This window comes from Rhinopithecus roxellana, chromosome 8, assembly GCF_007565055.1.
Source record: "Rhinopithecus roxellana isolate Shanxi Qingling chromosome 8, ASM756505v1, whole genome shotgun sequence".
NCBI lineage: Eukaryota > Metazoa > Chordata > Mammalia > Primates > Cercopithecidae > Rhinopithecus > Rhinopithecus roxellana.
In genome coordinates this window covers 123,474,706-123,501,786 of record NC_044556.1, presented here as the reverse complement: position 1 = coordinate 123,501,786, position 27,081 = coordinate 123,474,706, and the positions used below count along the sequence as shown (strand labels likewise).

General features: G+C 39.3%; 1 protein-coding gene across 1 annotated transcript in view; it reads left to right on the top strand.

Annotated features, from left to right (window-relative positions):
• SLC9C2 (solute carrier family 9 member C2 (putative)) overlaps positions 1–27,081 on the top strand; it is a 100,774-nt gene that overhangs the window by 69,354 nt on the left and 4,339 nt on the right. Inside the window, exons 16-23 of the mRNA XM_010367402.2 lie at positions 363–551; positions 4,089–4,238; positions 7,434–7,485; positions 9,203–9,351; positions 10,036–10,161; positions 12,392–12,490; positions 16,462–16,629; positions 24,487–24,618. Of these exons, the coding sequence (XP_010365704.2) occupies positions 363–551; positions 4,089–4,238; positions 7,434–7,485; positions 9,203–9,351; positions 10,036–10,161; positions 12,392–12,490; positions 16,462–16,629; positions 24,487–24,618 (1,065 nt within the window). The remainder of the gene's footprint in view (positions 1–362; positions 552–4,088; positions 4,239–7,433; positions 7,486–9,202; positions 9,352–10,035; positions 10,162–12,391; positions 12,491–16,461; positions 16,630–24,486; positions 24,619–27,081) is intronic.

Below are 27,081 nucleotides of genomic sequence, written 5' to 3'. Positions count from 1 at the left end.
TGGTTTGCTAGGTCCTTGTCATAAAATGTGAGTTAATTATTAGTATAAATGTGTAAAAGGTGATTTCTGAGCATTACTATTTCATACTTTATTATTAATAGTATTGCAATGAATCTGTTTGTTGCTATTTTTATTGCTTGTTTTTGGCATTCCAGCTTTATTATAGAGTATATATTTTTAACCAAATTATAAATGGTGAAGAGTTAAAAGAATTTTTGGGGGGATTCCAAATGAATAACTTAAAGCTCAACTTTTTGAATATAACTCATTTGTAGTTAAGAACTTAATTGTTAATTTTATAGATTCCTTCCCCCCAACATTACTGTATAGGTGCTATGAAATGATGTTTGTTTTCTATACAGATAATAATTTTGAAAAGGAAATATTTTCGACAATATTGGAATACTTTGGAATTTTTTATCCTGGTTATTGGAATCATTGATATCTTTTGTGTATACTTTGTGAAATTGAGACCAGACAACTTGGCTCTTATTCAGCTTACAGTAATAATGGGATATTTAAGAATAATTAGATTTCTTCCTCTCTTCAAGGTAAGATTTCACGTTTTAAAATATTAAGATTTGCCAGGAGTTGTAGCTCGCACCTATAATCCCAGCACTTTGGAAGGCCTAGGTGGGTGGATTGCTTGAGTCCAGAAGTTTGAGACAAACTGGGCAACATAGCAAGACCTCATCGCTACAAAAAATTAAGAAATTAACTGGGCATGATGGTGTGTACCTGTGGTCCCAGCTACTTGGGAGGCTGAGGTTGGAGGATCACTTGAGCCCAGGAGGTTGAGGCTGTAGTGAGCTGAGACTGTGCCATTGCACTCCAGTCAGACAGAGTGCAATGATGGCTCTGGTGACAGAGCCAGACCCTGTCTCAAAAAATAATAATAAATAATAAAATAAAAATTTAAAATTCTTTTTTTACATTGTGTTAGGTGAGTAAAAAACCTCATTGTTTTGAAAGAAATGAGAGCAGGAGTTGTCTTTTCTGGAACACCCTCTCAATAGGTATCTGCATGGTTCCCTTTCTCATCACCTTCAAGCCATTGCTCAAATCTCACCTTGTCACAGATGCCTCTCCTGACCAGCCTATGTCAACTGGCAACCCACCCTTCACACCCTTAATTTCTACCTCATCCTCCTGATTCTCTTCTACCTGCTTAACTTTAATTTTTGCCCCATAGTACTTATCAGCTATTTACTGTATATTGTATGTACTCTCCATGAGGTAGAGATCTTTGTTTTGGTCTTTCTTTTTACATTTTTGAATAGAGATGGGATCTCACTATATTGCCCAGGCTGGTCTCAAGCTCCTGGGCTCCAGCAATCCTCCTGTTTCAGCCTTCCAAAGTGCTGGGATTACAGGCATGAGCCACCATACTCAGCCTGTTTTGGTCATTGATGTAACCTCTGCCTCCAGAACAGTGCCTGGCATAGAGTAAACACTAGTAAATATATGTTGAGTGAATGAATGAAAATCTTGGTGTCACTAGAAGCAGGGTAACCCAAAGACAAGTTATTTAAGTTTCAGTAAAATTTGTTCATGTCTCCCAAACTGTACAGAAACAAAAATATTTCCTCCATAGCTCCACAGTCACATAGCATACTACCTATGGAGTTTAATTTTGCCGTGGCCTTCAATTGCCTTAACAATTACTATGCCTTCATTCCATGACTCTGGTTTTGATACTGAAGGCAGATTTTTACACTTTCAGTTTCAAATCTTAAACCTCCTTTCTCTCTTTCCAATGGAGTTGCATTACATAAACTTTAAATGGTTTCACTTGCCATGCCATGTTTGTTGTTGTTTAAATCTTATTACATCAAGCAAATCCATTATGTTAGTATTTATTAAAGTTATATACAGAGACTTAACATTAAAAAAAATTGCTATAAACCCTGATGGTAAAATGCACACATTACACTCCCCCACCTAGTCCCCATTCTCCACAACATATAATAGTTATCTTTAAGGCAGAATTGTTTGACTATCCAGCTTGTGCTTACAGATTTTCTCTTTTGTTCCTTCATTTATTCTACATTGGTGTAACCAAACTTTAGTGTTCATAAGAATTACCATTCAGAGTTGCTGTACCTGGTTTAAAGGGTAATTTTGATTCAATGTGCTTTTAGCCTTATGAGCTGAGTTTGAAGCAAAGCCCTCATGTAAGGTGTAACTCCACCATCAGGTACACTGCCCTAGAAATCAGGATGTGTTGTGTGAGGCAAAGACTTAAAATCAAAGGTAGAAGTTTCTTTAGGTAATCAGTATTTATATAGAGATCGTATACAGGTAAATGTAAAATAATTATTTGAGAAGTAATACTTTGTGAAGAGTATTTAAAATGAAACAAAGATTTAAAAGTGTATTATTGTGGAAAATGTCACAGGGGAGCGACAACTATCTGGGCTGGCGGCGTGGCAGTAAAAGAATTTACCAAGACAGTTGTAGATAAAGAAAGACATATTTATTTATTAGAGGCAGTAGAAAAATACATTGCCAGGGAAACAATGGGCAGCCTGCAAGGAAGAAGCCAACTGCGAAGAAACAAAGGCTTGCTGGAGATTTTATAGGATAGTGTTTATGCTGTCTGTTGAAAAGGGCTTTGTGCGGTTAATGCCACGGTTGCAGTGAACTAACTTGCAGGAGTCTGGTGGTTGTTGGGCACAAGAAGATTTTGAGTTAATTGTGCAGGAGTGCAATGCGACCTGGTCCATGAAGAAAGGCAGACTTGCAGCTTATCTGCGGCTTCCTTTTGCTTTCCCCTGATCCCACCAGCCTGACTCTTTTTGCCTAATTAGGGACTTTACATAAACCAAATCTGTTTAGAGTGTGGGCAGCAATGTTCCGAACCAGTCATCCCTTCTGTCTAGCATGCTCTGACAAATCTCAGTGAAGTATATTATCATGGTTTTTAATTGAACACTCACTGTTTTCCAGGACCTGTGTAAAGCACTTTACATAAATTGTCTAGTTTAATTAATGGAATAGCTCTGTGAGGTAGATTTCACCACTCTGTAAAGTTAGGTGGCTCATAGCCAGTCTCAGCATAATGTGGCTTTCAAAAGAAACAAACCTGCATTGGAAAACTTGAAAGAATATTGGTGATCTTTAGGTGCCCTAAAGGACAGCTCAAAGAGTGTCAGTACACTGCAGAGTGTAACTTTGAAAACATCTTCTTTAAACATCTCTCCCTTTGCCCAAAGTTTCAAAGGCAAAATAGCAGCTTAAAAAAAATTCTCTTCTCTGCTCTTGTAACTCCTTCACTATAATGCCATCTCCCAGTTCACTTTTTTTTTTCTTCCCTTGTTACCCAGTCCCTCACCATCTGCGCCTGTGCTCTGACGTGACTTTAACCCTGTGGGAAGCCCCCTGTCTGTGTGAGTGACTGAGTGGATTTTGAGGAGCAGCTCTATTGGAATTCTGGTACTTAGATATTATTTCCTCATTTTACACATGAGGAAACTGAGTCCTCAAAGTCAGTAAATAACTTGCTCAAGGTCACAGAGCTGGTAAATAGGAGAGCTTGCATTTGAATTTAGACAGGTGTATATTTAAAATCCCATTCTCTTAAGTCATGACACTAGCCTGCCTTAGCTTATGATTGGAGAAATATAGAACTAAGCAGGATCTTAGATACCCTAAGTTTCCTATTTTTCAAGTGAAGAAACTGAGGCACAGAGAGATTATTTGTTCAGTGAGTAACTATGACCTAGGTTAGGAGACATGGTTAGGGGTTTTCTGAAATCTGGGGGTACAGAGAATGAGGGAAAAGGCAGTGCTAGAGACTTTTCCCTAAAGCAAGAGTCAATTCACTAAGCTTTACCTTCTTTAGAGAATGGGTCTTGACTTTTGTAGGCACAGAATCACCTGGAAGACTTGCTAAGACACCGACTACTGGACCCCACCCAAGAGTGTCTGATTCCGCAGGTCTCCAGTGGGACCTGAGAATTTGCATTCCTAACAAGTTTGTGGGCTCTGCTGTTGCTGGTCTGGAGATGATGCTATGAATTTCTGCCTCAGAGGGTGCTTTTCCTCATAAAATTTACAGGTTTTTTTTCTTCTTCTCATTATTCCAGATAATAGTACCAATACTGATAAGTATTGCAGATGTGCAGATCAAAAAGCGCCTCAGCTTGATGTATAGTATTACAAAAGGTTATATCAAAAGTCAAGAAGATGCCAAACTTCTAATAAAACAAATATCTATCCATGAATCAATATATCAGGTGAGAAACAAGCACTGGTCATTTGGGGAGAAAAACACCTTAGGTGTATTAACTTCTTTTAAGACGGGTTCTATATATGTTTGACCAAACAGACAAATTCCAACAGTTGAAATGGATTCAGTTGTTTATTATATCATATGAGGTGCTGCAGAGAACAGTCTCTGATCATTACATTTCAGTTGTTATCATCAAACTCATTATCTTCATAGCAGAAAATATATTATCTCTTTTCTGAGTGCAGAGTATAGAGAAGAGATCTAGTATGTCTCTGTAACACTCTCTAAAAGACAGGGCACTTGGAAAGGCGTTATGCAGGATTTGAGGCTTGAATACGTCTTCAAAGAAAGGGTAAGCCTTACAAGGAGAGGAAGAGAGGAAAAGAGAACAAAGATTTGACAGTGAAAACTTGAAATCCTGGTACTGTGGGGTGGGTGAGTAGAGGTATTTATTTTTTGTCATTTAAGACCCTCTTCATTTCCAGCCACTATGCGGTAAGTACTAGATGGGAGTCTAGAGTTGGAGTGAATCCCCTCCTAACCAGGCTCCCTCACACCAGTCTGTCTACTACCAGCCACTTGCAAAGAGTAGGGAAAGTGGAACGTGACTGCTGTCTCATTCTCATGCTTCTTTGGGCCTGATAATGTAAAGGAGACTCATTCTTTAGATAAAAAACTTCCTTATTTTTCACTCATAACTGTCAACTCTGCTCTTTGCAAAGAGAATCTTTCAGCTGATTTTCCAGGTTACAAATTTTTAAATTTCTAGTTGTGTTCATTCTTCTGTTTAATCCGTCTATTAAACTTTTTAAACTTTTTTGATAGTTACTTTTTGATCTCCAAAAACTGTAGTTGCTTCCTTTTCATAACAACTGTTTGCTTTAAAAGAATTAATATAACATTACCTAGAATCTTCTTTTCATCTTAAAAGATTTTTTGCTTCCTGTGTTAATTCTGCTTCCTTGGGGTTCATTCTCCTATTTGTTGTGTTTGGTTTCTATATTTCATTCTGTTTTTGCCCCCAATGTTTGGTGATTTTGATTACATTTTCACATGTGTCAGTGAGGGGCTAAGGTGAGGAGTATCAATAGCTGAAAGGTGTTTTCTCAGCCCAAGTGACATTCTTGATTTTTAACCAGAGATGGATTTAAATCCTGATTACTACAATGATTATGTGTGGATACATAAAACCATGGATGGCCTGGAGGTTATGTCTTCTGGTTATGGTGCCTATTTTTGTGGTGATGGTTACATTACCTCAGTCAAGAGAGGCTCTTTACTTATTGAAATCAGAAGAGGAAAAGAGGCTGTGAAGATATCTACCTTTATTGGATTGAACATTAATGTGTAACAGAATTCTCTCCTGTTGCTTTACTTTGAAGAATGGAGAAGAAAATTAAAAGAACTACTCAAAGCCTGGATTGATCTGCATTAGAAAGAACACTGAGCTATTCATAGGAGAAAAGATTTCAGAAGTAGGAGGAAAAGAGAGAAAAACAAGAGCCAGTGGGGGGAGTTAAGACTGTGTTTTCAGGAGTTGGGAGAAGATGCCTTCTAGGCATCTGAGGGCAGTTTCCTTGAGGTGTCACAGATGAAGTGAATCTCCTGTGACATTTTAAAAGAGGCACCAGTAAAGATTTAAATGGCCTTTTGAGATGTGTTTAGATGTCTAACTGGTGTTTATTCTGAAACTGACTTGGTTCTGGAAATTGGCCTGTGGCAGCTCACCTTAAGAAAAATAAATGTATCCCCAGGCTTTCATGATTGTGCTGTCTCTATAGGCAGGAGTCAGTTCATGTGCTTTTGTGCAAAGGCGTTCTGGAGCAGTCTTACAGGGTTGCTGTAAGTCTAGTCTGGTGTGAAGGGGGCCTAGCTGCTATCTTTGCAGCTATGTAAGCAGGGCTGGACTAGGATGGTAATTGGTTGTGGACAGGCTAGTAATTTGGCACCTTCCCAATATCGATGCAATGTTATCGAGTAATAAGAAATAATTTAATAAATATTACACACCGTATTCTTATATTCAAAATGAGGGATTCATTACATGTGATTTTTTTCTAAACCAAAACAAAAAAACAACAAAAAAACCCCACAAAAATTTAACTTTGCTTAAACTTTAAATAACAACCCAGTTGTTTGCTATAAAGAGCACTATGCCATGCATTATTTGGGGCAGAGTTTCAGACATCTGTACCTGACAACCCTGAAGAACTGTCAGTTGTGTGATTTCAGGACTGTTAGTGTAGCCAAGAGCAAACTCCCCAGTGACTCAAAGCTAGAGGGTAAGCTTCAAGAGGAGAAGTGCCTGGGACATAGTGGGCATCCAACAAATACCTGTTGTATGATTGGTTGAGCAGAGATTGGTTAGCCCTGGAGTGCAGTGGTTTCTTCAGTTATCTAAGGAGTTATTTGTTAGAAATATGAACAAATCAATACCGTATTTTCTCATTTTTCCACTTCTTTTTGTGCTCCTGATAGGATAGCTTCCCAACTAGCTGCTCAGTTGGTTCACTCCCAAATCAGGCGCTGCCTATGAGAATTCCCCTTGGTGCACAGTGGAGTACATACTGATCTTTTCTGATAACTGTTAGGCACAGTAGTTATGCAAGCTACTGACCGTACTAGACTCATTGAGATTGACATCTGAGCATGGGCAAAGCAGCAGAATTGACCCAGAGGGAAGAATCGAGTCAATAGCTTTTCTAAAGATAACTAAGTGAAATGTCCTCTACCATACTTCCTTTTCTCTGAATTTAAAAGGAAAGCCAGGCTGGGTGTGGTGGCTCATGCCTGTAATCCCAGCAGTTTGGGAGGCCGAGGTGGGTAGATCATCTGAGGTCAGGAGTTCCTCGAACCAGCCTAGCCAACATGGAGAAACTCCATCTCTATTAAAAATATAAAAATTAGCTGGGTGTGGTCACCCACACTTGTATTCCCAGCTGCTTGGGAGGCTGAGGCATGAGAATAACTTGAACCCAGGTAGTGGAGGTTGCAGTGAGCCAAGATCGCACCACTGCATTCCAACCTGGGCAACAGAACAAGACTCTCTCAAAAAATAAAAATAAAAGGAAAGCCAGAACTATACTTGGTATAATAAGTATACTTCTCAGGAGTATAAGAAGAAATGCATGTTTTTCTTAATTTCTGACACAAACTATATCAATAATAAGAAATACGTGTTTGTCTTAATTTCTTACAGAAACTATATGAAATTTTGGAAACCAACAAACAGGATGCTGTCAAAGAATTAGGTAGGTAGTTGAAGTATCTGAGTTCTTAAAGTCAGACCTTCTTATCCTATAATTTAATAAAAGAAGAACAATTCATGCTTTCATTTACTTGCTCATTCATTTATGCATTCAACAAGCATTTATTAAACACAGCTAATGGGCCAGGTATGGGAAAGCAAAGATGGGTAGATCCTGACCCTTAAACAGTGCAGAATCTTGTGGAGTATATGAGCGTGTCAATAGATAATTGAAAAAGTTAGCAGAGTCCTGTTAGTTGTTATGGGGGTGTAGAGGAAAGAATGAGAGGAGTGTGGAAAGTGTATTAAGGTGGCAAGGTCAGAGTCCTCAAGGTTAGAAGAAAAAGACACGTAAAGTTTACCAAAATGTTTTTGTTTTGTTGTTTTGTTTTTGCAAAGATACTCTGGAATGTAGGGCTGCAACGAATGTCATTTCTTGAGTATCTCCAGTCACTCCACTTTACTTGAAGCACAGAGCAGGAGCCCAAGGATTTTATGCCAAGTTTTTTGGGTCAGCTTTCCTCATGTGGGGCTGTGGGCCAGGCTCTCAGTGTGTGCAAAAGCATCTGGTAGACGGCCTGGCATATGGAAAGCCCTTAATAAATAGAAGTTATCAGAAAAGAAAATAAAGTAAAACCATTTCATATTCATGACCACATTGTAAGATGCCATATGGGGTTACACTTTCCAAATCAAAATGAAAAGAATGTGGTATAATGAATGAAAGTGTAAGTTTAGAGACAATAGATTAGAATATTTTGGCATTATCTCAGAAAACCCATGACCCATTGTTGCCATTTACATATTGACAGATTTTTATTTCTGTGCTTTTAAAGATTAGGGGTTAGGACAGCTGCTTTTATGTTTTAGATCAGTATGGAATATTACAAAGTTTTCTCAATTCACTACTCTAAAAGGCAGTGCTTGTTTCCATGTGGTTACTGCAACTGATGACTGAATGCTTATCATGGCAAGAACTGCTGTTTATGTACATTATCTCATTTAATCCTTATAATTACTCTATGAGGCAAATACTATTATTAGAGAGGTTAATTTGCCTGAGGCCCTATGGCTAGTAAGTAGTGAGCCAGGTTTCTAGCCCAGGTGTATCTGACACTAAAACCTATGCTTTTGATCATTGCTACCTTTCACTTTAGTGGTCAATTCATTTGGTTAAAAAAAAAAAAGAGTGTGTACCTTCGATATGGCAAGCATTGTGTTCAATGTTGAATACGAAGATGAAACAGATGCAATTTTAGCCTTGACTCACAGTCCAGTTCATGTCTTCTCAGGTTTACTAAAGGGGAAAGAATATGCACCTTGATCTCATAAAGACCTACCAGCCAAAGTCCAGGGATACTTTCATTCTGTCATGTATTCATCTAACCAACAAAAATTATACAATATGGAGGATGAGACAGAGAAGTAAAAACAGTAACATGATAATGTAATGAGTTCCATAATAGAGATATAGAGGAGATGCCACAGGGATAAGACAGAGTGATTTTCTCTTAGCTGGTGGGGGAAGCCAGTTTCCAATTTTCTCATCCATAAAATAGGGTTGAAAATAACTCTTGTCCTGCTGACCTCACGAGTTCTGCATGAAACTAGAATAAAAGAATATTGTGTAAATGCTTCGGAAATTATACAGTATTATACTAATATTAGTTATTGTGGTTATTGCACAGGCCACTTACTGAATTTTATTTTCTTTGCTGCAGGACTCATAGAGCATGAAGGTCGTGATGTTGTCATTGCTTTGAAGACTAAACAGGCAATCCGGAATGTGATTGCTAAAGCTCTAAAAAATCTCACCTTCCTTTGTTCAAGAGGCATTATTGATAAGCATGAGAGCACTGAGATAAATAAGGTAATTCTGCTTGATTCTATCTGCATAATACCCCAGCCTTCATGGTTACTTTAGCAGTGTGTAATAAGGAGGGAGATTGAAAAAAATTGTTTAACCACAGGTGGTAAGTCTATAATCACCTTCAGCCTTTGATAATGCAAAGGACGACGAATGCCAATGCTACCCAGTACACTCCATTTGTCAAAACTACTTGATTGCAAGTAACAGAAACCAACTTGAACTAAGTCAGGAAAGAAATGGTTGGGGGATTTATCAAAAGGACACAGAGTACTTTATAGAACCCACAATAGCCAGGCTATGTGACAAGGCCTAAGGAAGGGATTTGAACAGAGATGTAGAAAACTTTCTAGATTTTCCATTTCCTAACAGGGTTGCCCTCTATGGCATCTTCCTTTGGCTCATCCTATAGACTCACTAGATTTTTCTGCTTCTCCATCCACTGTGTCAATTGAATTATGAAGATGATAGGTTCAATCCGAGTTAATAAGTCAGTGAAAATAGTAGTAAGGGGAGACTAGGGACAAAAGTGGTTAGAGAAATTTAGATAGGAAGAGAGAAGCTGTGAGTCAAACATCAAGGTTATACTTGCCTAACAGTAGTTTATTTAGATTTCCTTAGTTTTTGCCTACTGTCCATTTTCTGTTACAGGATCTGATCCCCATTATTTTGATTATTTGTTTTTAGGTACTTCTTAAAAAATTAAAAGCACTAAATAACTTTCCAAAGGCAATCCCACCCCCAACTCCTGACAAATACCTTCACAACATCATTTGGCTGGAAGGTAAAGATGTTCTCATTGACTTCTTCAAGGTAAAGATTTTCTTTTCTATTCTGGCTCAGGTTTGGTGATAATTAACTATTTTTTCCACTCCCTAATGAAAGATTAACAGAAAAGCATATCACATACTGGCCAATTCAGGAAAAGCCAAGACGGAGGCCCAGGAAAGTCTAGAGGAGGAATAAATCTCTTTTTGAGGCTAAAGGGCAAAGATAGTTTTTCACAATGACTTATCTGCTTAGGAGTAGCTATATGTGTCTGACTGTTACCAATCCCATTCTATTTTATGTTGTGGAGTTCTGGACTTCTCGATGTACGCTCTTGGAGAGACATTTTTTAGAGCAAGGGTCTCGAATTTAAGTTACTATACAGACCAGGCAGATAGTGTAAAAGTAAAGCTGATTGGCCGTAGTATAATAGGGAACGGTGAGAACTGAGGTGTGTTCAAGTTCATGCTCTGTCAGCTGAGGGTTGCAACAGGACTTTGGACTCTTTCAACAAATATCTATTGAATATCCTCTAATGTCAGGGACTGTTCTAGGTCTGGTGATATGGCAGTAAACAAAATAGATAAAGTCCCTACTTTCATTTTTTAATTTTAATTTAATTTAATTTAATTAATTTATTTTTTTGAGATAGAGTCTCACTCTGCTGCCCAGATTGGAGTGCACTGGTGCAACCTTGACTCACTGCAAACTCCGCCTCCTGGGTTCAAGTGATTCTTCTGTTTCAGCCTCCCAAGTAGCTGGGATTACAGGCATGTGCCACCACGCCCAGCTAATTTTTGTATTTTCAGTAGAGATGGGGTTTCACCATGTTGGCCAGGCTGGTCTTGAACTCCTGACCTCAAGTGATCTACCCACCTTGACCTCCCAAAGTGCTGGGATTACAGGCGTGAGCCGCCGTGCCTGGCCGAAGTCCCTACTTTCATAAAGCTTATATTATATGAATGGAGATGGACAATAAACACACCAAACACATAAACATATAGCCTATCAGATGGTTATAAGTGCTAGAGAAAGATAACGAGAGAAAAGGTAATACAGAGCGGCCATGGAAGGCTGCTCTAATAAGGTGACATTTGAAGAGAGATGTGAAAGAAGGGAGGGAGCAAGCCAGGTAGTGTCTTAGAGAAGAGCACTCCAGGCAAAGGGAGTAGTGGGTGCAAAGAGGCCCCGAGGCCAAGTGTGCCTGGTGTGTTCCAGGAGCAGCACAGAGGCCCCTGGCAGGAGCGGTGCTGGAGAGAGCACATGAAGTCAGGGCAGTTGCAGAGGGCCCAGAGAACATCATGACTCTCAGGGGCCCTGGGCACTTCTGCCTTCATGGGCCTCTTCCTCCACAAAACTATGAAAAATTAGACTTTATGACTGTTAGTATAACAATGAATATATTAGTATTATATATTAAAACATTTTTCTTTATCTAAAACTAATTTTCCTCCTGATTCTAAAAGACATTAAAACATTATTATAAGTGTCTAAAAGTATTGTAGATGCAGGTACTGCACCTGCTGATTCCTAGTGGATGGCTCCACCCTGGTCTCCATCCCTCCCTGCCTGAGACATATACAGCCTTTGCTATTACCCTAACTGCAGACGTTCAGTTTGCTTCTGGATTTTGTATATATGAATCTTCTGCCCTGGAGGTCTTCAACTCATGTTATCTGAGCTATCTGCTCCTCCTCTTTCAAGTCTCAGCTTAGCTGTCCTGTCTGCTGTAAAGGCCTCACTGAACAACCAAGATAGGATCCTGTGGCTTTTCTGCCCCATTTTTTTTTTTTTTTTTTTTTTTTTTTTTTTTTGCATAGCACCCTGTCCCTGTCTTCTTTGTCATAATTATCCCATTTGATTGTAAATATCTACCCAACATAACTAAAAGTTTGTTCTGAAGGCAGGGAAACTGTTTAGCTTACCATTATAACCCAAGCCCCAAATGGGGCTGAAAAGAAAGTTTTCATTCATTAATGTGCATATTCATTCCACAGTTATATCAGTTACTATGCTGAGTACTAATCACAAAGTCAAAGTTTGTTTGCCTGTTCCTTTATTTCTAGAAGTTGATGTGGTACATTAGCACGTTACAGTTCAGTAATAAACCAATAATATAGTTTGTGTTTTATGCTACTTGGAAGCTATTTTAGCTTTAAAATTATATATATATGATTATATATAAAATCATATATATATAACATATATACAATCATATATATATATAACATATATATGTTGACTCTCTTTTTCTTTTCCTTTTATTCCCACCCAGGAAAGAGCCAAACTTGCCTGTTTTGACTATGGAGATATCATTTGTAAAGGAGGTGAAATGCCACAAGGAATCTACTTAATTATTTCAGGAATGGCAATTGTAAGGGACTATTGATTTTTTTTTTTTTTTTTTTTTTTTACTTAAAATGTATTTTGAAACATATAATTGCAGAATAAGAGTAAATTTAGATACTGAAAAAGTTTAATTTTTTAATGTGATGAAACCATTTCCATTCTGAGCATGACAGCTGAGAGATAAATATGCAACACCTGAAATGTGCTTCCCATTCTACAAAATGCTATCTATCATAGTCTTTACTTATTTCTTGCAGCAATCCTGGGAGGAAGCAGGATTTTTCTGAATGTTCAGACAAGGAAATCAATACTTGACGTGGCTTAAATTACTCACCTAAAGGAATTAGGATGAGGATCAAAAATACCACTTCTAATCTGTCCAATGGGAGGCTTTTGTTGACCAGAGAGAGAGAGAGAGAGAGAGAGAGAGAGAGAGAGAGAGACAGAAAGAAAGAGAGAGAGAGCGATTTCAGTAGAGTGATGGGGAAAAGAATCCTTTGTATCTGCATAACAGTAGTTTAGTAGCTGAATTCATGGGTGAGCCCCAGTTTGTGAACCAAATAATTCCTAGATCATCCTAGATGATGGTCATAAAATGACAAATCCTTATTATGGGAAAAATAATGCATTCGGCTTTCTGGTTTTGAAATGGGTATATTAGACCTTAAAATATCATGGAAATAAACTACTATAATAAATAGAATACTGACACAATATAACACTTATTTGCTCTCTGGCACTATTCTAAGCACTTTTCGTTCATCCAGTCATTCATTTATTCAACAAAATACTTGCTTCATTACCACCATGTGGCAGGCACTGTTAATTCTAGGCATGGGATTGACAAAACAGACACAAATCCCTGCCTTCTTGGAGCCTAATTTCTAGTAGAGAGATAAAAGGAGATGGGACAATGAACAAAACAAATAAGTTTACAGTGTGTTAGAGATGATGGAGATATGAAGAGATTAATTGTGATTTTTTAAAAGGTAGTCGAGAAAGGCAATATGGGCCAGTCACGATGGCTCACAACTGTAATCCCACCACTTTGAGAGGGCTAGGCGGGTGGATCACATGAGGCAAGAGTCCAAGACCAGCCTGGTCTTGGCAAAACCCTGTCTCTACTAAAAATACAAAAATTAGTTGTGTATGGTGGTACATGTCTATAATCCCAGCTACTTGGGAGGCTGAGACGAGAATCCGAGATCCTGCCACTGCACTCCAGCCTGGGCGACAGTCTCACTCTGTTGCTCAGGTTGGAGTGCAGTGAGGCCATCTCATCTCACTGCAACACCTCCCCCTCGTGTTCAAGAGATTCTCCTGCCTCAGCCTCCCAAGTAGCTGGGATTATAGGCACACACCACCATGCCCATCTAATTTTTGTGTTTTTAGTAGAGACAGGGTTTCACTAGGCTGGTGTTGAACTCCTGACCTCAAGCAAGCCACCTGCCTCGGCCTCCCAAAGTGCTGGGATTACAGGTGTGAGCCACTGAACCCGGCCAACAACCCTATTTTTTACATGAGAAAACTGATGCACAGAAAAAAATTAATTCACTTGGCCCCAACTACACATACTCAGAGGCCAAAGATTACTTTGAACCCATGTAGTCTATTTCCAGTATCCATGTGCTTAGCCATTATACTATACTCTGATTAGAATTCTAGGAAAACCACACAGCTGCCAGTATTTATGAAATGTGGCAAGTTCAATACTTAAAAGCTGCAACTCGCTGTAACATGTTTCTTTGGGGATTTTCCTGCAGTGACTGCACTAGCTAAGCCTTATTAAACTATAGTCCAATGACGTCTGGTCTGAAGAGATTATATTAGTACTCTTTTGATACCATAACAAATTATTACAAATTTAGTGGCTTAAATATATTATCTCATGGTTCTGTAGGTCAGAAATCCAATGGGTTCTGCTGATTTCACTGCTTGGGTCTCAAGAAGCTGAAATCACGATGTTAGTAGGGCTGCTTTACCTTCTGGAAGCTCTAGGGGCAGAATCTGTTTCTAGGCTCTTTGAGATCGTTGGCAGATCCAGTTATTCTTTACGGCTATTGAACAGAAGTCCCTGCTTCTTCAAGGCTGTCAGCTGGAGCCCACCCTGAGCTCCTAGAGCTTCTCTTTCATCTTTGCGTGCAGGTCCTCACGTCTCAGAGCAAGCAAAGGTATATGGAATCCTTCACACATCTCTCTCTGATGGACTCCCTTCTACTTGCAAGGGCTCATGTGATTACAGTCCCCCCAATATTTCCGTCTGTTGTTTAATCAAATACTAATCTGGTACGGCTGTGAAGGGACTTTGTAGATCTTTTTAAGGTCAGCTGATTGTATCCTTAACTCCATAAATCATCTTTTTTTTTTTAATTTTTATTTTTTATTTTTATTTTTTTTTTGAGATGGAGTCTCGCTCTCGCCCAGGCTGGAGTGCAGTGGCCGGATCTCAGCTCACTGCAAGCTCTGCCTCCCGGGTTTACGCCATTCTCCTGCCTCAGCCTCCCGAGTAGCTGGGACTACAGGCGCCCGCCACCTCGCCCGGCTAGTTTTTTGTGTTTTTCAGTAGAGACGGGGTTTCACGGTGTTACCCAGGATGGTCTCGATCTCCTGACCTCGTGATCCGCCCGTCTTGGCCTCCCAAAGTGCTGGGATTACAGGCTTGAGCCACCGCACCTGGCCCATAAATCATCTTTTTAAGGTCAGCTGATTAGCAACCTCAATTCCACTTCAAAGTCCTTTCACTGCAGTCCCTAGATTAGTATTTGGTTGAGCAACAGACAGGAATCTTGGGGGGCCTCCTTTCAAATGCTGCCTACCTCAAATGTCATCATCTTTTCTTTGTTTGCAAAAAGCAGAGGAATTCTTCATTGCTCAAAGATCCTTTGAATTGCGCTCAAAATTACAGCCATTTAAAAAAAAAATCAAACTCCTCTGGAAGCGTGAATGCCTTTAAAAGTCTGAATGCTAATTGCTGGGAGAGGGTGACCGTTAGCGTCCTGTTTCCTGTGTCTTGAACAATACCCTTCCTCTTTGATGGTTACAGCTAAACTTTCTGAAAAATTCTGTAATCCTTCTAATCCCAATTCTTTCAGCTTCCCCCTAAAATCTGATACCTCTCTGCTTTCTCCAGTTATGCCTACCAGTTATTTTCTTGAAGTAACTCAACCATCCTATGTTCTTTCTAAAACCTTTTCCTGTTGATGATGCATGGTAATTTTTCTTAAGCATTTGGAAAAGAGACAAGGCTTTCATTAACATCATGGCTTGGTTTGGAGGCATATTAATTCATAATATTTGATTTATGTGCCCAGGCAGTCAAAAGTTATTTCCATGTGATGCATTAACCCATTGTGGTAAGAATATCTAATGGACTCAATGAGTGATTGCATTAGTTGCATACTATAATTTCCAGTTTTGGTGGGATATTTTTTTTCTTTGAGATGGAGTCTCACTCTGTCACCCAGGCTGGAGCGCAGTGGCATGATCTTGGCTCACTGCAACCTCTGCCTCCTGGGTTCAAACAATCCTCCTGCCTCAGTCTCCTGAGTAGCTGGAACTATAAGCACATGCCACTATGCCCAGCTAATTTTTTTTTTTTTTTTTTTTTTTTAGTAGAGACAGGGTTTCACCACATTGGCCAGGCTGGTCCCAAACTCTTGATCTTGTGATCCGCCTGCCTTGGCCTCTCAAAGTGCTGGGATTATAGGCGTGAACCACTGTGCCCAGCCCTGGTGGGATTTTTATATAAGACAGTTATAAATAGAAAGTTGTAAATAGGGGTCATCTGTAAAACTAAAGATTAGAAAAAAATCCTTGCCTTGGGAGTTGAAATGTGAAAGAAATCATGATTTTTTCCCTTAAGCCTAATTCTTCTTTCACACCTGACAGGAGATTTTTGTCTTCCATTGGAAAGTTGTAAGAAATAGTGGGAGCTCCTATGATTTGATCAAAATTATAATTTTTTCTTTCCCTTTGCACACTTTTTTCCCTTTGCAGTTGTATAGTTTATCTCCTACCTTTGGAATAGAGAGTAGCCAAAGGCCTGATAGAAAGTCCAGAGACATGTTTACAGAGTTCTGTACTACTGGGGACATAATTGGAGAGCTAAACTGTCTGCTTAAGCGTGAAATTGAATATACCGTCATCTGTGAAACTAGTTTACAGGTAGGAAAATGGTTCTGTCATGAGTTATTAATTTTTCCTCAAGTAAGTAAAAAATGTCAGCATCTTTTCTTTTTTGTGGTTTTGACATCTTAGTCACCCAACCAGCTATTGGGAGGTAACATAGCTGAAAAGGCAGATTTAGTGTCTCACATGCCAGGCTCTGCCAAGCTCCACTGCATCCTGCCTAAGGGAGTAGTTATTTAACCTCCTTAAGTCTCAGTGTCCTTGTTTATGAAGTAGAGAGAATACCTACCTTTTGATATTATGAGGATTAGGAAAACATCTACATAACATGCCTGACACATAAAGGTGCTCAATAAATGGTCACCATTATGACAACAGTGTTTTTAAAGAATATTTATTTGTTTTTAAAACAACCCCATTAAAAGTGGGCAAAAGATATGAACAGATACTTTTCAAAAGAAGACATACGTGTGGCCAAGAAGCATATGAAAAAAAGCTCAACATCACTGATCAATAGAGAAATGCAAATCAAAACCACAATGAGATACCACCTCACACCAGTCAGAATGGCTGCTATTAAAAAGTCAAAAAGTAACAGGTGCTGGAGAGGTTGTGGAGAAAAAGGAACAATTACACACTATTGGTGGGAGTATAAATTAATTCAACCATTGTGGAAGACAGTGTGACGTTTCCTCAAAGACCTAAAGAGAGAAATACCATTGACCCAGCAATCCTATTACTGGGTATATACCCAAAGGAATATAAATCATTCTATTATAAAGACACATGCACATGTATGTCACTGCAGCACTATTCACAATAGCAAAGACATGGAATCAACCTAAATGCCTGTCAATGATAGAGTGGATAAAGAAACGGTACATATATACCATAGAATATTATGTAGCCCTAAAAAAGAGTGAGATCATGTCTTTTGCAGGAACTGTGGATGGAGCTGGAGGCCATTATCTTTAGTAAATTAATGCAGGAGCAGAAAGCCAAATATCACATGTTCTCACGTATAAGTGGGAGCTAAATGATGAGAACACATGGACACATAGAAGGGAATAAAACACACGGGGGCCTTTTGGAGGGTGGAGGGTGGGAGGAGGGAGAGAATCGGGAAAAATAACTATGGGTACATGGGTGATGAAATAATCTGTACAACAAACCCCCATGACACAAGTTTACCTATGTAACAAACCTGCATATGTACCACTGAACTTAAAAGTTAAAAGAGGAATATTTGTTTTTAAACTTCCTTCTATGTTTCATTTGCTAAGTAAGAAGTTATCTATTCAACACCTAAGTGTCCTGACATTTCACTAGGTGTGGGGAATTCAAATAAAAATGAGCCAAAGACCAAGGAACAGTCAAAGTGGTTCGTTAAATGGGTCCTGCTCCCTGTGCCACCCAACTGGGTGAGACCCTCCAACAGGGGTTGTCAGACACCCTATACAGGAGCATTCCTACTGGCATCAGGTTGGTGCCCCTCAAGGTCAGAGTTCCCAGAGGAAGGAGCAGGCACCCATCTTTGCTGTTCTCCAGCCTCCTTGAGTGACATATCCAGGTGTGGGAGCAAACCAGATGAATGGGGCCTGAAGCAAACCCCCAGCAAACTGCAGCAGCCCTACAGAAGAAGGACCTGACCACTGCAAGAAAAACAGAAAGCAACAACAACAGCATCAACAACAACAAAAAGTCCCCACAAAAACCCCATCCAAGGGTCAACAGCCTCAAAGATCAATATTAGACAAACTCATGAATATGAGAAAGAATCAACGATAAACCACTGAAAACCCAAAAGGCCAGAGTGCCTCTTCTCCTACAAATGATCACAATGCCTGTCCAGCAAAGGCACAGAACTGGATGGAGGATAAGATGGATAAATTGACAGAAGTAGCCTTTGGAAGGTGACTAATAACAAACTCTGCTGAACTAAAGGAGCATGTTCAAAACGAATGCAAAGAGGCTAAGAATCTTCATAAAAGGTTACAGGAGCTGCTAACTAGAATAACCAGTTTGAAAGGAACATAAATGACCTGATGGAGCTGAAAAACACAGCATGAACACTTCATGAAGCATGCATAAGGATCAGTAGCTGAATCTATCAAGTGGAAGAAAGGATATCAGAGTCTGAAGACCATCTTGCTCAAATAAGGCAAGAAGAGAAGATTAGAGAAAAAGAATGAAAAGGAAAAAACAAAACCTCCAAGAAATATGGGACTATGTAAAAAGACCAAACTTATGATTGATTGGAGTATCTGAAAGAGATAGGGAGAATGGAACCAAGTTGGAAAACACACTTCAGGATCAGGATGTTATCCAGTAGAACTTCCCTGACCTAGCAAGAAAGACCAACATTCAAATTCAGGAAATACAGAGAACACCACTAAGATACTTCATGGGAAGATCAACCCCAAGACACATAATCATCAGATTCTTCAAGGCCGAAATGAAGGAAAAAGTGTTAAGGGCAGCCAGAGAGAAAGGCCAGGTCACCTACAAAAGAAGCCCATCAGACTAACAGTGGACCTCTCAGCAGAAACCCTACAAGCCAGAAGACAGTGGGGGCCAATATTCAACATTCTTAAAGAAAAGAATTTTCAACCCAGACCTTCATACCCAGCTAAACTAAGCTTCATAAAAAAAGGAGAAATAAAATTCTTTCCAGACAAACAAATGCTGAGGGATTTTGTCACCACCAGGCCTGCCTTGCAAGAGCTCCTGAAGGAAGCACTAAATATGGAAAGGGACAACTGGTACCAGCCACTGCAAAAACACTCCAAATATATAAAGACCAATAGCACTATGAAGAAACTGCATCAACTATTTTGCATCAACTATTTTGCATAGTGTGCAAAATAACCAGATAGCATCACGAACTTAGTCTCAAATTCACACATAACAATATTAACCTTAGATGTAAATGGGCTAAATGCCCCAATTAAAAGACACAGACTGGCAAATTGGATAAAGAGTCAGGACTCATTGGTGTGCTGCATTTAGGAGACTCATCTTACATGCAAAGATCCACATAGGCTCAAAACAAAGGGATGGAGGAAAAATTACCAAGCAAATGGAAAACAAAACAAAAAAAGCAGGTGTTGCAATACTAGTATCTGACAAAACAGACTTTAAACCAACAAAGATCAAAAAAGACAAATAAGGGCATTACATAATGGTAAAGGGATCAATTCAACAAGAAGAGCTAACTATCCTAAATATATATGCACCCAAGACAGGAGCACCCAGATTCATAAAATCAATTCTTAGAGACTTACAAAGAGACTTGGACTTCCACACAATAATAGTGGGAGACTTTAACACCCCAATGTCATTATTAGACAGATCAACAAGACAGAAAATTAACAAGGATATTCAGGACCTGAACTCAGCTCTGGATCAAGTGGAACTAATAGACATCTACAGAACTCTCCACCCCAAATCAACAGAATATACATTATTCTCAGTGCCGCATGGCACTTATTTTAAAATCGACCACATAATTGGAAGCAAAACACTCCTCGGCAAATTCAAAAGAACTGAAATCATAACAAACTCTCTCTCAACCACAGTGCAATCAAATTAGAACTCAGGATTAAGAAACTCTCTCAAAACCATGGAAACCGAAGTACATGGAAATTGAGCAATCTGCTCCTGAATGACTCCTGGGTAAATAATGAAATTGAGGCAGAAATCAAGAAGTTCTTTGAAACCAATGAGAACAAAGAGACAACATAACGGAATCTCTGGGACACAGCTAAAGCAGTGTTAAGAGGTAAATTTATAAGCACTAAATGCCCATATCAGAAACCTAGAAAGATCTCAGATCAACACTCTACCATCACAATTAAAAGAGCTAGAGAAGCAAGAGCAAACAAGTCCAAAAGCTAGCAGAAGACAACAAATAATTAACATCAGAGCAGAAATGAAGGAGATAGAGATACAAAAAACCCTTTAAAAAAATCAGTGAATCCAGGAGCTGATTTTTTGGAAAAAATTAACAAAGTAGATAGACTGCTAGCTAGATTAATAAAGAAGAAAAGAGAGAGAAATAAAAAAGACATAATAAAAAATGATAAAGGGGATATCACCACTGACCCTACAGAAATACAAACTACCATCAGAGAATAAACACCTCTATGTAAATAAACTAGAAAATCTAAAAGAAAAGGATAAATTCCTGGACACATACACCCTCCCAAGACTAAACTAGGAAGAATCAAAATCGCTGAATAGACCAATAATGAGTTCTGAAGTTGAAGCAGTAATTAATAGCCTGCCAACCAAAAAAAGCCCAGGACCAGATAGACTCACAGCCGAATTCTACCAGAGATACAAAGAGGAGCTGGTACCATTCCTTCTGAAACTACTCCAAAAAATTGAAAAGGTGGGACACCTCCCTAACTCATTTTATGAGGCCAGCATCATCCTGATACCAAAACCTGGCAGAGGTGCAACAACAAAAAGAAAACTTCAGGCCAATATCTCTGATGAACATCAATGTGAAAATCCTCAATAAAATACTGGCAAACCAAATCCAGCAACACATCAAAAAGTTTATCCACCACGATCAAGTCAGCTTCATCCCTGGGATGCAAGACTGGTTCAACATGTGCAAATCAATAAACATAATCCATCACATAAACAGAACCAATGACAAAACCACATGATCATCTCAATAGATGCAGAAAAGGCCTTCAATAAAATTCAACATCCTTTAATGTTAAAAACTCTCAATAAGGTAGGTATTGATGGAACACATCTCAAAATAATAAGAGCTATTTATGACAAACCCACAGCCAATATCATACTGAATGGCAAGAGCTGGAAGCATTTCCTTTGAAAACTGGCACAAGACAAGGATGCCCTCTCTCACCACTCCTATTCAATATAGTATTAGAAGTTCTGGCTGGGCAATCAGGCAAGATAAATAAATAAAGATATGCAAATGGGAAGAGAGGAAATCAAATTGTCTCTGTTTGCAGGTGACATGATTCTATGTTTAGAAAACCCCATTGTCTCAGTCCCCAAACTCCTTAAGCTGATAAGCAATTTCAGCAAAGTCTCAGGATACAAAATCAATGTGCAAAAATCACAAGCGTTGCTATGCACCAGCAACAGACAAGCAGAGAGCCAAATCATGAATGAACTCCCATTCATAATTGCTACAAAGGGAATAAAATACCTAGGAATATAACTAACAAGGGATGTGAAGGACCTTTTCAAGGAGAACTATAAGCCACTCCTCAAGGAAATAAGAGGGTACACAAACAAATGGAAAAACATTCCATGCTCGTGGATAGGAAGAATCAATAGCATGAAAATGGCCATACTGCCCAAAGTAATTTATAGATTCAATGCTATTTCCATCAAACTACCATTGACATTCTTCACAGAATTAGAAAAAACTATTTTAAATTTTGTATGGAACCAAAAAAGAGGCCACATAGCCAAGACAATCCTAAGCAAAAAGAACAAAGCTGGAGGCATCACGCTACTTGGCTTCAAACTATACTATAAGGCTACAGTAACCAAAATAGCATGGTACTGGTACCAAAACAGACATGTGGACCAATGGAACAGAACAGAGGCCTCAGAAATAACTGTACATGTATACAACTATCTGATCTTTGACAAACCTGATAAAAACAAGCAATGGGGAAAGATCTCCTATTCAGTAAATGGTGCTGGGAAAACTGGCGAGCCATATGCAGAAAACCAAAACTGGACCTCTTCCTTATACCTTTTACAAAAATTAACTCAAGATGACTTACATGTAAAACCCAAAACCGTAAAAACCCTAGAAGAAAACCTAAGCAATACTACCCAGGACATAGGCATGGGCAAAGGCTTCATGACAAAAATGCCAAAGGCAATTGCAACAAAAGCCCAAATTGACAAGTGGGATCTAATTAAAGAGCTTCTGCACAGCATGAACAGGCAACCTACAGAATGGGAGAAAAATATTGCAATCTACCCAACTGACAAAGGTCTAATATCTGGAATCTACAAGGAACTTAAACAAATTTACAAGAAAAAACCCCATCAAAAAGTGGGCAAAGGATATGAACAGACATCTTTCAAGAGAAGTCATTTACGTGGCCAACAAACATATGAAAAAAAGCTCAACATCGCTGATTACAAAAATGCAAATCAAAACCGCAATGAGATATCATCTCACGCCAGTCAGAATGGCAATTATTAAAAGTAAGGAAATGGGCCAGGCGTGGTGGCTCACACCTGTGATCCCAGCACTTTGGGAGGCCGAGGCAGGTGAATCATGAGTTCAAGAGATTGAGACCATCCTGGCCAACATGGTGAAATGCCATCTCTACTAAAAATATAAAAATTAGCTGGGCATGGTAGCACACATATAGTCACAGCTACTCGGGAGGCTGAGGCAGGATAATTGCTTGAACCCAGGAGGTGGAGGTTGCAGTGAGCCGAGATGCGCCACTGCACTCTAGCTTGGTGACAGAGTGAGACTGCGTCTCAAAAAAAAAAAAAAAAAAAAAAAGAAGAGAAAAGAAAAAAGAAAAAGAAAAGAAAAAAAAAAAGCCAGGAAACAACAGATGCTCGTGAGGCTGTGGAGAACTAAGAATGCTTTCACACTGTTGGGAATGTAAATTAGTTCAACCATTGTGGAAGACAGTGTGGTGATTCCTCAAGGACCTAGAACCAGAAATACCGTTTGACCCAGCAATCCCATTACTGGGTATATGCCCAACCATAAAAAGCCCAGGACCGGATAGACTCACAGCCGAATTCTACCCAAAGGAATATAAATCATTCTACTATAAAGACACATGCACATGTATGTTTATTGTGGCACTATTCACAATAGCAAAGACATGGAACCAACTTAAATGCCCATCAAAAAATGTGGTACATACACACCATGGAATACTGTGCAGCCATAAAAAGGAATGAGAACATGTCCTTTGCAGGGACATAGATGAAACTGGAAGCCATCATCCTCAGCAAACTAACACAGAACAGAAAACCAAAAACTGCATGTTCTGACTCATAAGTGGGAGTTGAACAATGAGAACACAAGGACACAGGGAGGGGAACATCACACACCAGGGCCATTTGGGGATCGAGGGGGTGAGAAGAGCGAGAGCATTAGGTTAAACAGCTAATGCACGTGGGGCTTAAAACCTAGATGACATGTTGATAGGTGCAGCAAACTACCATGGCACGCGTAGACCTATGTAACAAACCGACATGTTCTGTACTTGTATCCTGGAACTTAAAGTAAAATAAAATAATTAAAAACATAAAAGAAATGAGTCAAAGAATTCTCAATCTTTGGAGACTATCTGATGCAACAGAGCAGCATCCAGAGTCCTAGGGGTGTGTGAAGTGGAAGGAAATGTTGTTTTAGCTATTTCATGTCATTTTATTTTTGCAAGAGGCATGAGTTCAGTCATAAGGCTGAATTGAATTCACTGAAGTTCTTGTAACTTGAATCTGAAAGTGTATTTTTTTTATTCAGGTAAACTATTTGCCTCTGGAAACAAATACCATGAATGAGCTCACTTTATCTACCATGACGTTAAAAATAGATAAGTTCATATGGCTTAGTTCCTGACTCCTGGGCTTTGGGCTCATGAGCCATATCCTTCATTATATCTATTGACTGATATACATTTTTCTGGTCTCTTATTAAGGTATATAGCTTTAATCGCACCATACATTTTATCATCTTATACTTAGCAAACAACCATTTGCACAATACAAATGCTTCTAAATGACAAGAGTATCATAATTATGCTAGAATTGATAGTTTTTCTGAAGGTTGAATCCACAGGCATTTTGTTTTTTGATAGTCTTGTAATTTAGTTCCAAATCAAGCTGCTATGGCCTGGGGCCTTTCTGTTTCAGGCCTGCTTTATCTCCCTGGAGGATTTATATGAAGGCTTTGATGCCTTCTGGCCATCTCTGGAATATAAAATATGGCTAAAGCTTGCTCTCAGTACTGCCTACCAGTATTTTGAATCAAGTCTTATTGACGAGGTAAGTTACATGATTAAAATATTCATAACTTGAATTTTTATGCATTGTATTTTTTACAGAATGCATTTCATATTTTTGAGACACAAATAGAAAGGAAATTTGTGTGTGTGTGTGTGTGTGTGTTTGAGACAGAGTCTCACTCTGTTGCCCACGCTGGAGTGCAATGGTGCAATCTCAGCTCACTGCAACCTCTGTCTCCTAGGTTCAAGCAATTCTCCTGCCTCAGCCTCCCAAGTAGCTGGGATTATAGGCGCCTGCCACCACCCCTGGCCCTTTTTTTATTATTATTATTAGTAGAGACAGGGTTTCACCATGTTGTCCAGGCTGGTCTTGAACTCCTGACCTCAAGTGATCTGCTCACCTTGGCCTCCCAAAGTGCTGGGATTATAGGCGTGAGCCACCGTGCCTGGCCTTGTGTCTGATTTTCTAAAATGAGATTGCTAGAATTTTAACTGCTCTCTTATCCTGAGTTCCTACAGGTTGTCAATCCTTTTGTCACAGCTAATTTTCCCAAGCTACTTGCAATCATTTCAAAACAAAGGTATTGTTTGGGTGAGGGAGAAGGGACAAAATGGAGGAAGGTGAACAAGATGGAGCAGTACCTGTTGTTTCCGGGTTCTTCATCACCAACTTACCCGTGCAGGAAAATGCAGCCCACGCCCGGGAAAATGCAGATCAACTGAGCATGCGTTGCGTGACCTCAATCTGAGGAAACTGAAACTTACCCGGCCACGCCTATGGAGATGCCCCTATCATGCCCTTATCCCGCCCACTGCCCTCCGCCTTCCAGTACCAATGCATAAAAGTCTGCCGCTGGCAGGAGCCTGCGTGACTTCTTCAGCCCGGCATTCGTGGACGGGAGAACCTCACCCGAGAGCGCCGGCATGACTTCCCTGGCCCCCCACACCTGAGGACCAGAGAACCTCGCCCGAGAGTGTGTGCATATTTGCAATAAAGGGCTGCCGCTTTCTTATGTACTTTGGCCTCATGTTTAATTACTTAGCTCTCCTAAATTAAGTTACATTAAATTAAATTAAGACAAGTAGATTTAGCAAATTCAAAATAGGTAGATCCCCCCTGAACCAAGCATCTTGTTAATCAGAATGTGTTAACAAACGCTCCGTCTGTATTTATTATTGCCTACTCTGCCAATGTTAATATAAATCTATAAATCTCCTGCCTTTTCAAAATCTTTGTGGAGGTGACTGAGCCTCTCTCATGGACTTTCTCTCCAAACAGTAGTGGTTCAGGTTTGTCTCTGGACAAGCACAATTTACAATCTCACATTTGTATCCTATTTAGTAACTGTTGGAACCCTTACTAGCTAGTGAGTCGGAACTGGGGAAGTGAACTGGGAAAGATCTGAAGTTCAGTAATATTCACTGAACTAAGCGACTGGATATAAATAAACATTGGGTTAAAAAATGAGTGTGTCATACACACCAGTAAGGTTTCTTTTACTATATTGCAATAATAACTTTCAGAAAAATTTTAGCAGAGGGATAAGGGGATTGGAATTCTTCTCTTTTCCATTTACCTTGCTTCTTCATGAGAAGTGGGACAAATTTAGAGTCTAGCATGAAACTCCAGGGGTAAGAATTAGGACCAGTGCATAGAAACTATGGACTCAGACTTGACTCAATAATAAGGTGAATGTCCTTTACATTTTTTTTTTAATTCACAAGCAACACATATTCATTATATAAATGAGAAAGTACAGATACAAAACAAATGTCTATTTTTAAACAGAGAATCTCTGTTTAATAGTTTCTTTCTTTTTTTTTGTTTTTTTCCCATTAAAGAACTAGCCAATTAAGATTTTTTTCCCTCTAAATCACAGAACTTAAAAAGTATATGCATTTTAAAATCAAACTAAAACAGCTGATTGTTTTTAGATTTTCTGGTTGTGAAATGCTAGATAAATTTGCTAATTTTTAAATGTTTTTTGTGTCCTAGTTGTGCTGGTGCCCTCAGCAAATAAATGTATGATTTGCCTGTCAATGACAGATTCAAGGACTGGCTCATGTAGCCGTGCCCTGCATGGGGGTGGAGATGTTTAGACTGAGCTGACAGCCCTGTCAGGGTCCTGTGCAGGAGATTCCTACTGTTAGGCTGATCTCTAAGTTCCTAGGTTAGTTTGCAAGCACTGCTGTAACAAAGTACCAGAAACTAGGTTGTGTAAAAATACCAGAAATGCATTGTTTCACAGTTCTGGAGGCTAGAAATTAGAAATCAAGGTGTTGGGAGGGTTGGCTCCTACTGAGGGGCTGTGAGGGAGAATCTGGGCCAGGCCTCCCTCCTTGGCTTATAAATAGCTGCCTTCATATTCACGTGGCGTTCTCCCTGTGTGCAAGTCTGTGTCCAAATTTCCCCTTTTTATAAGGATACTAGTTATTCAAATTAGAGGCCCATCCTATTCCAGTATGACTTCATCTTAACTAAGTGCATCTGCAGTGACCCATT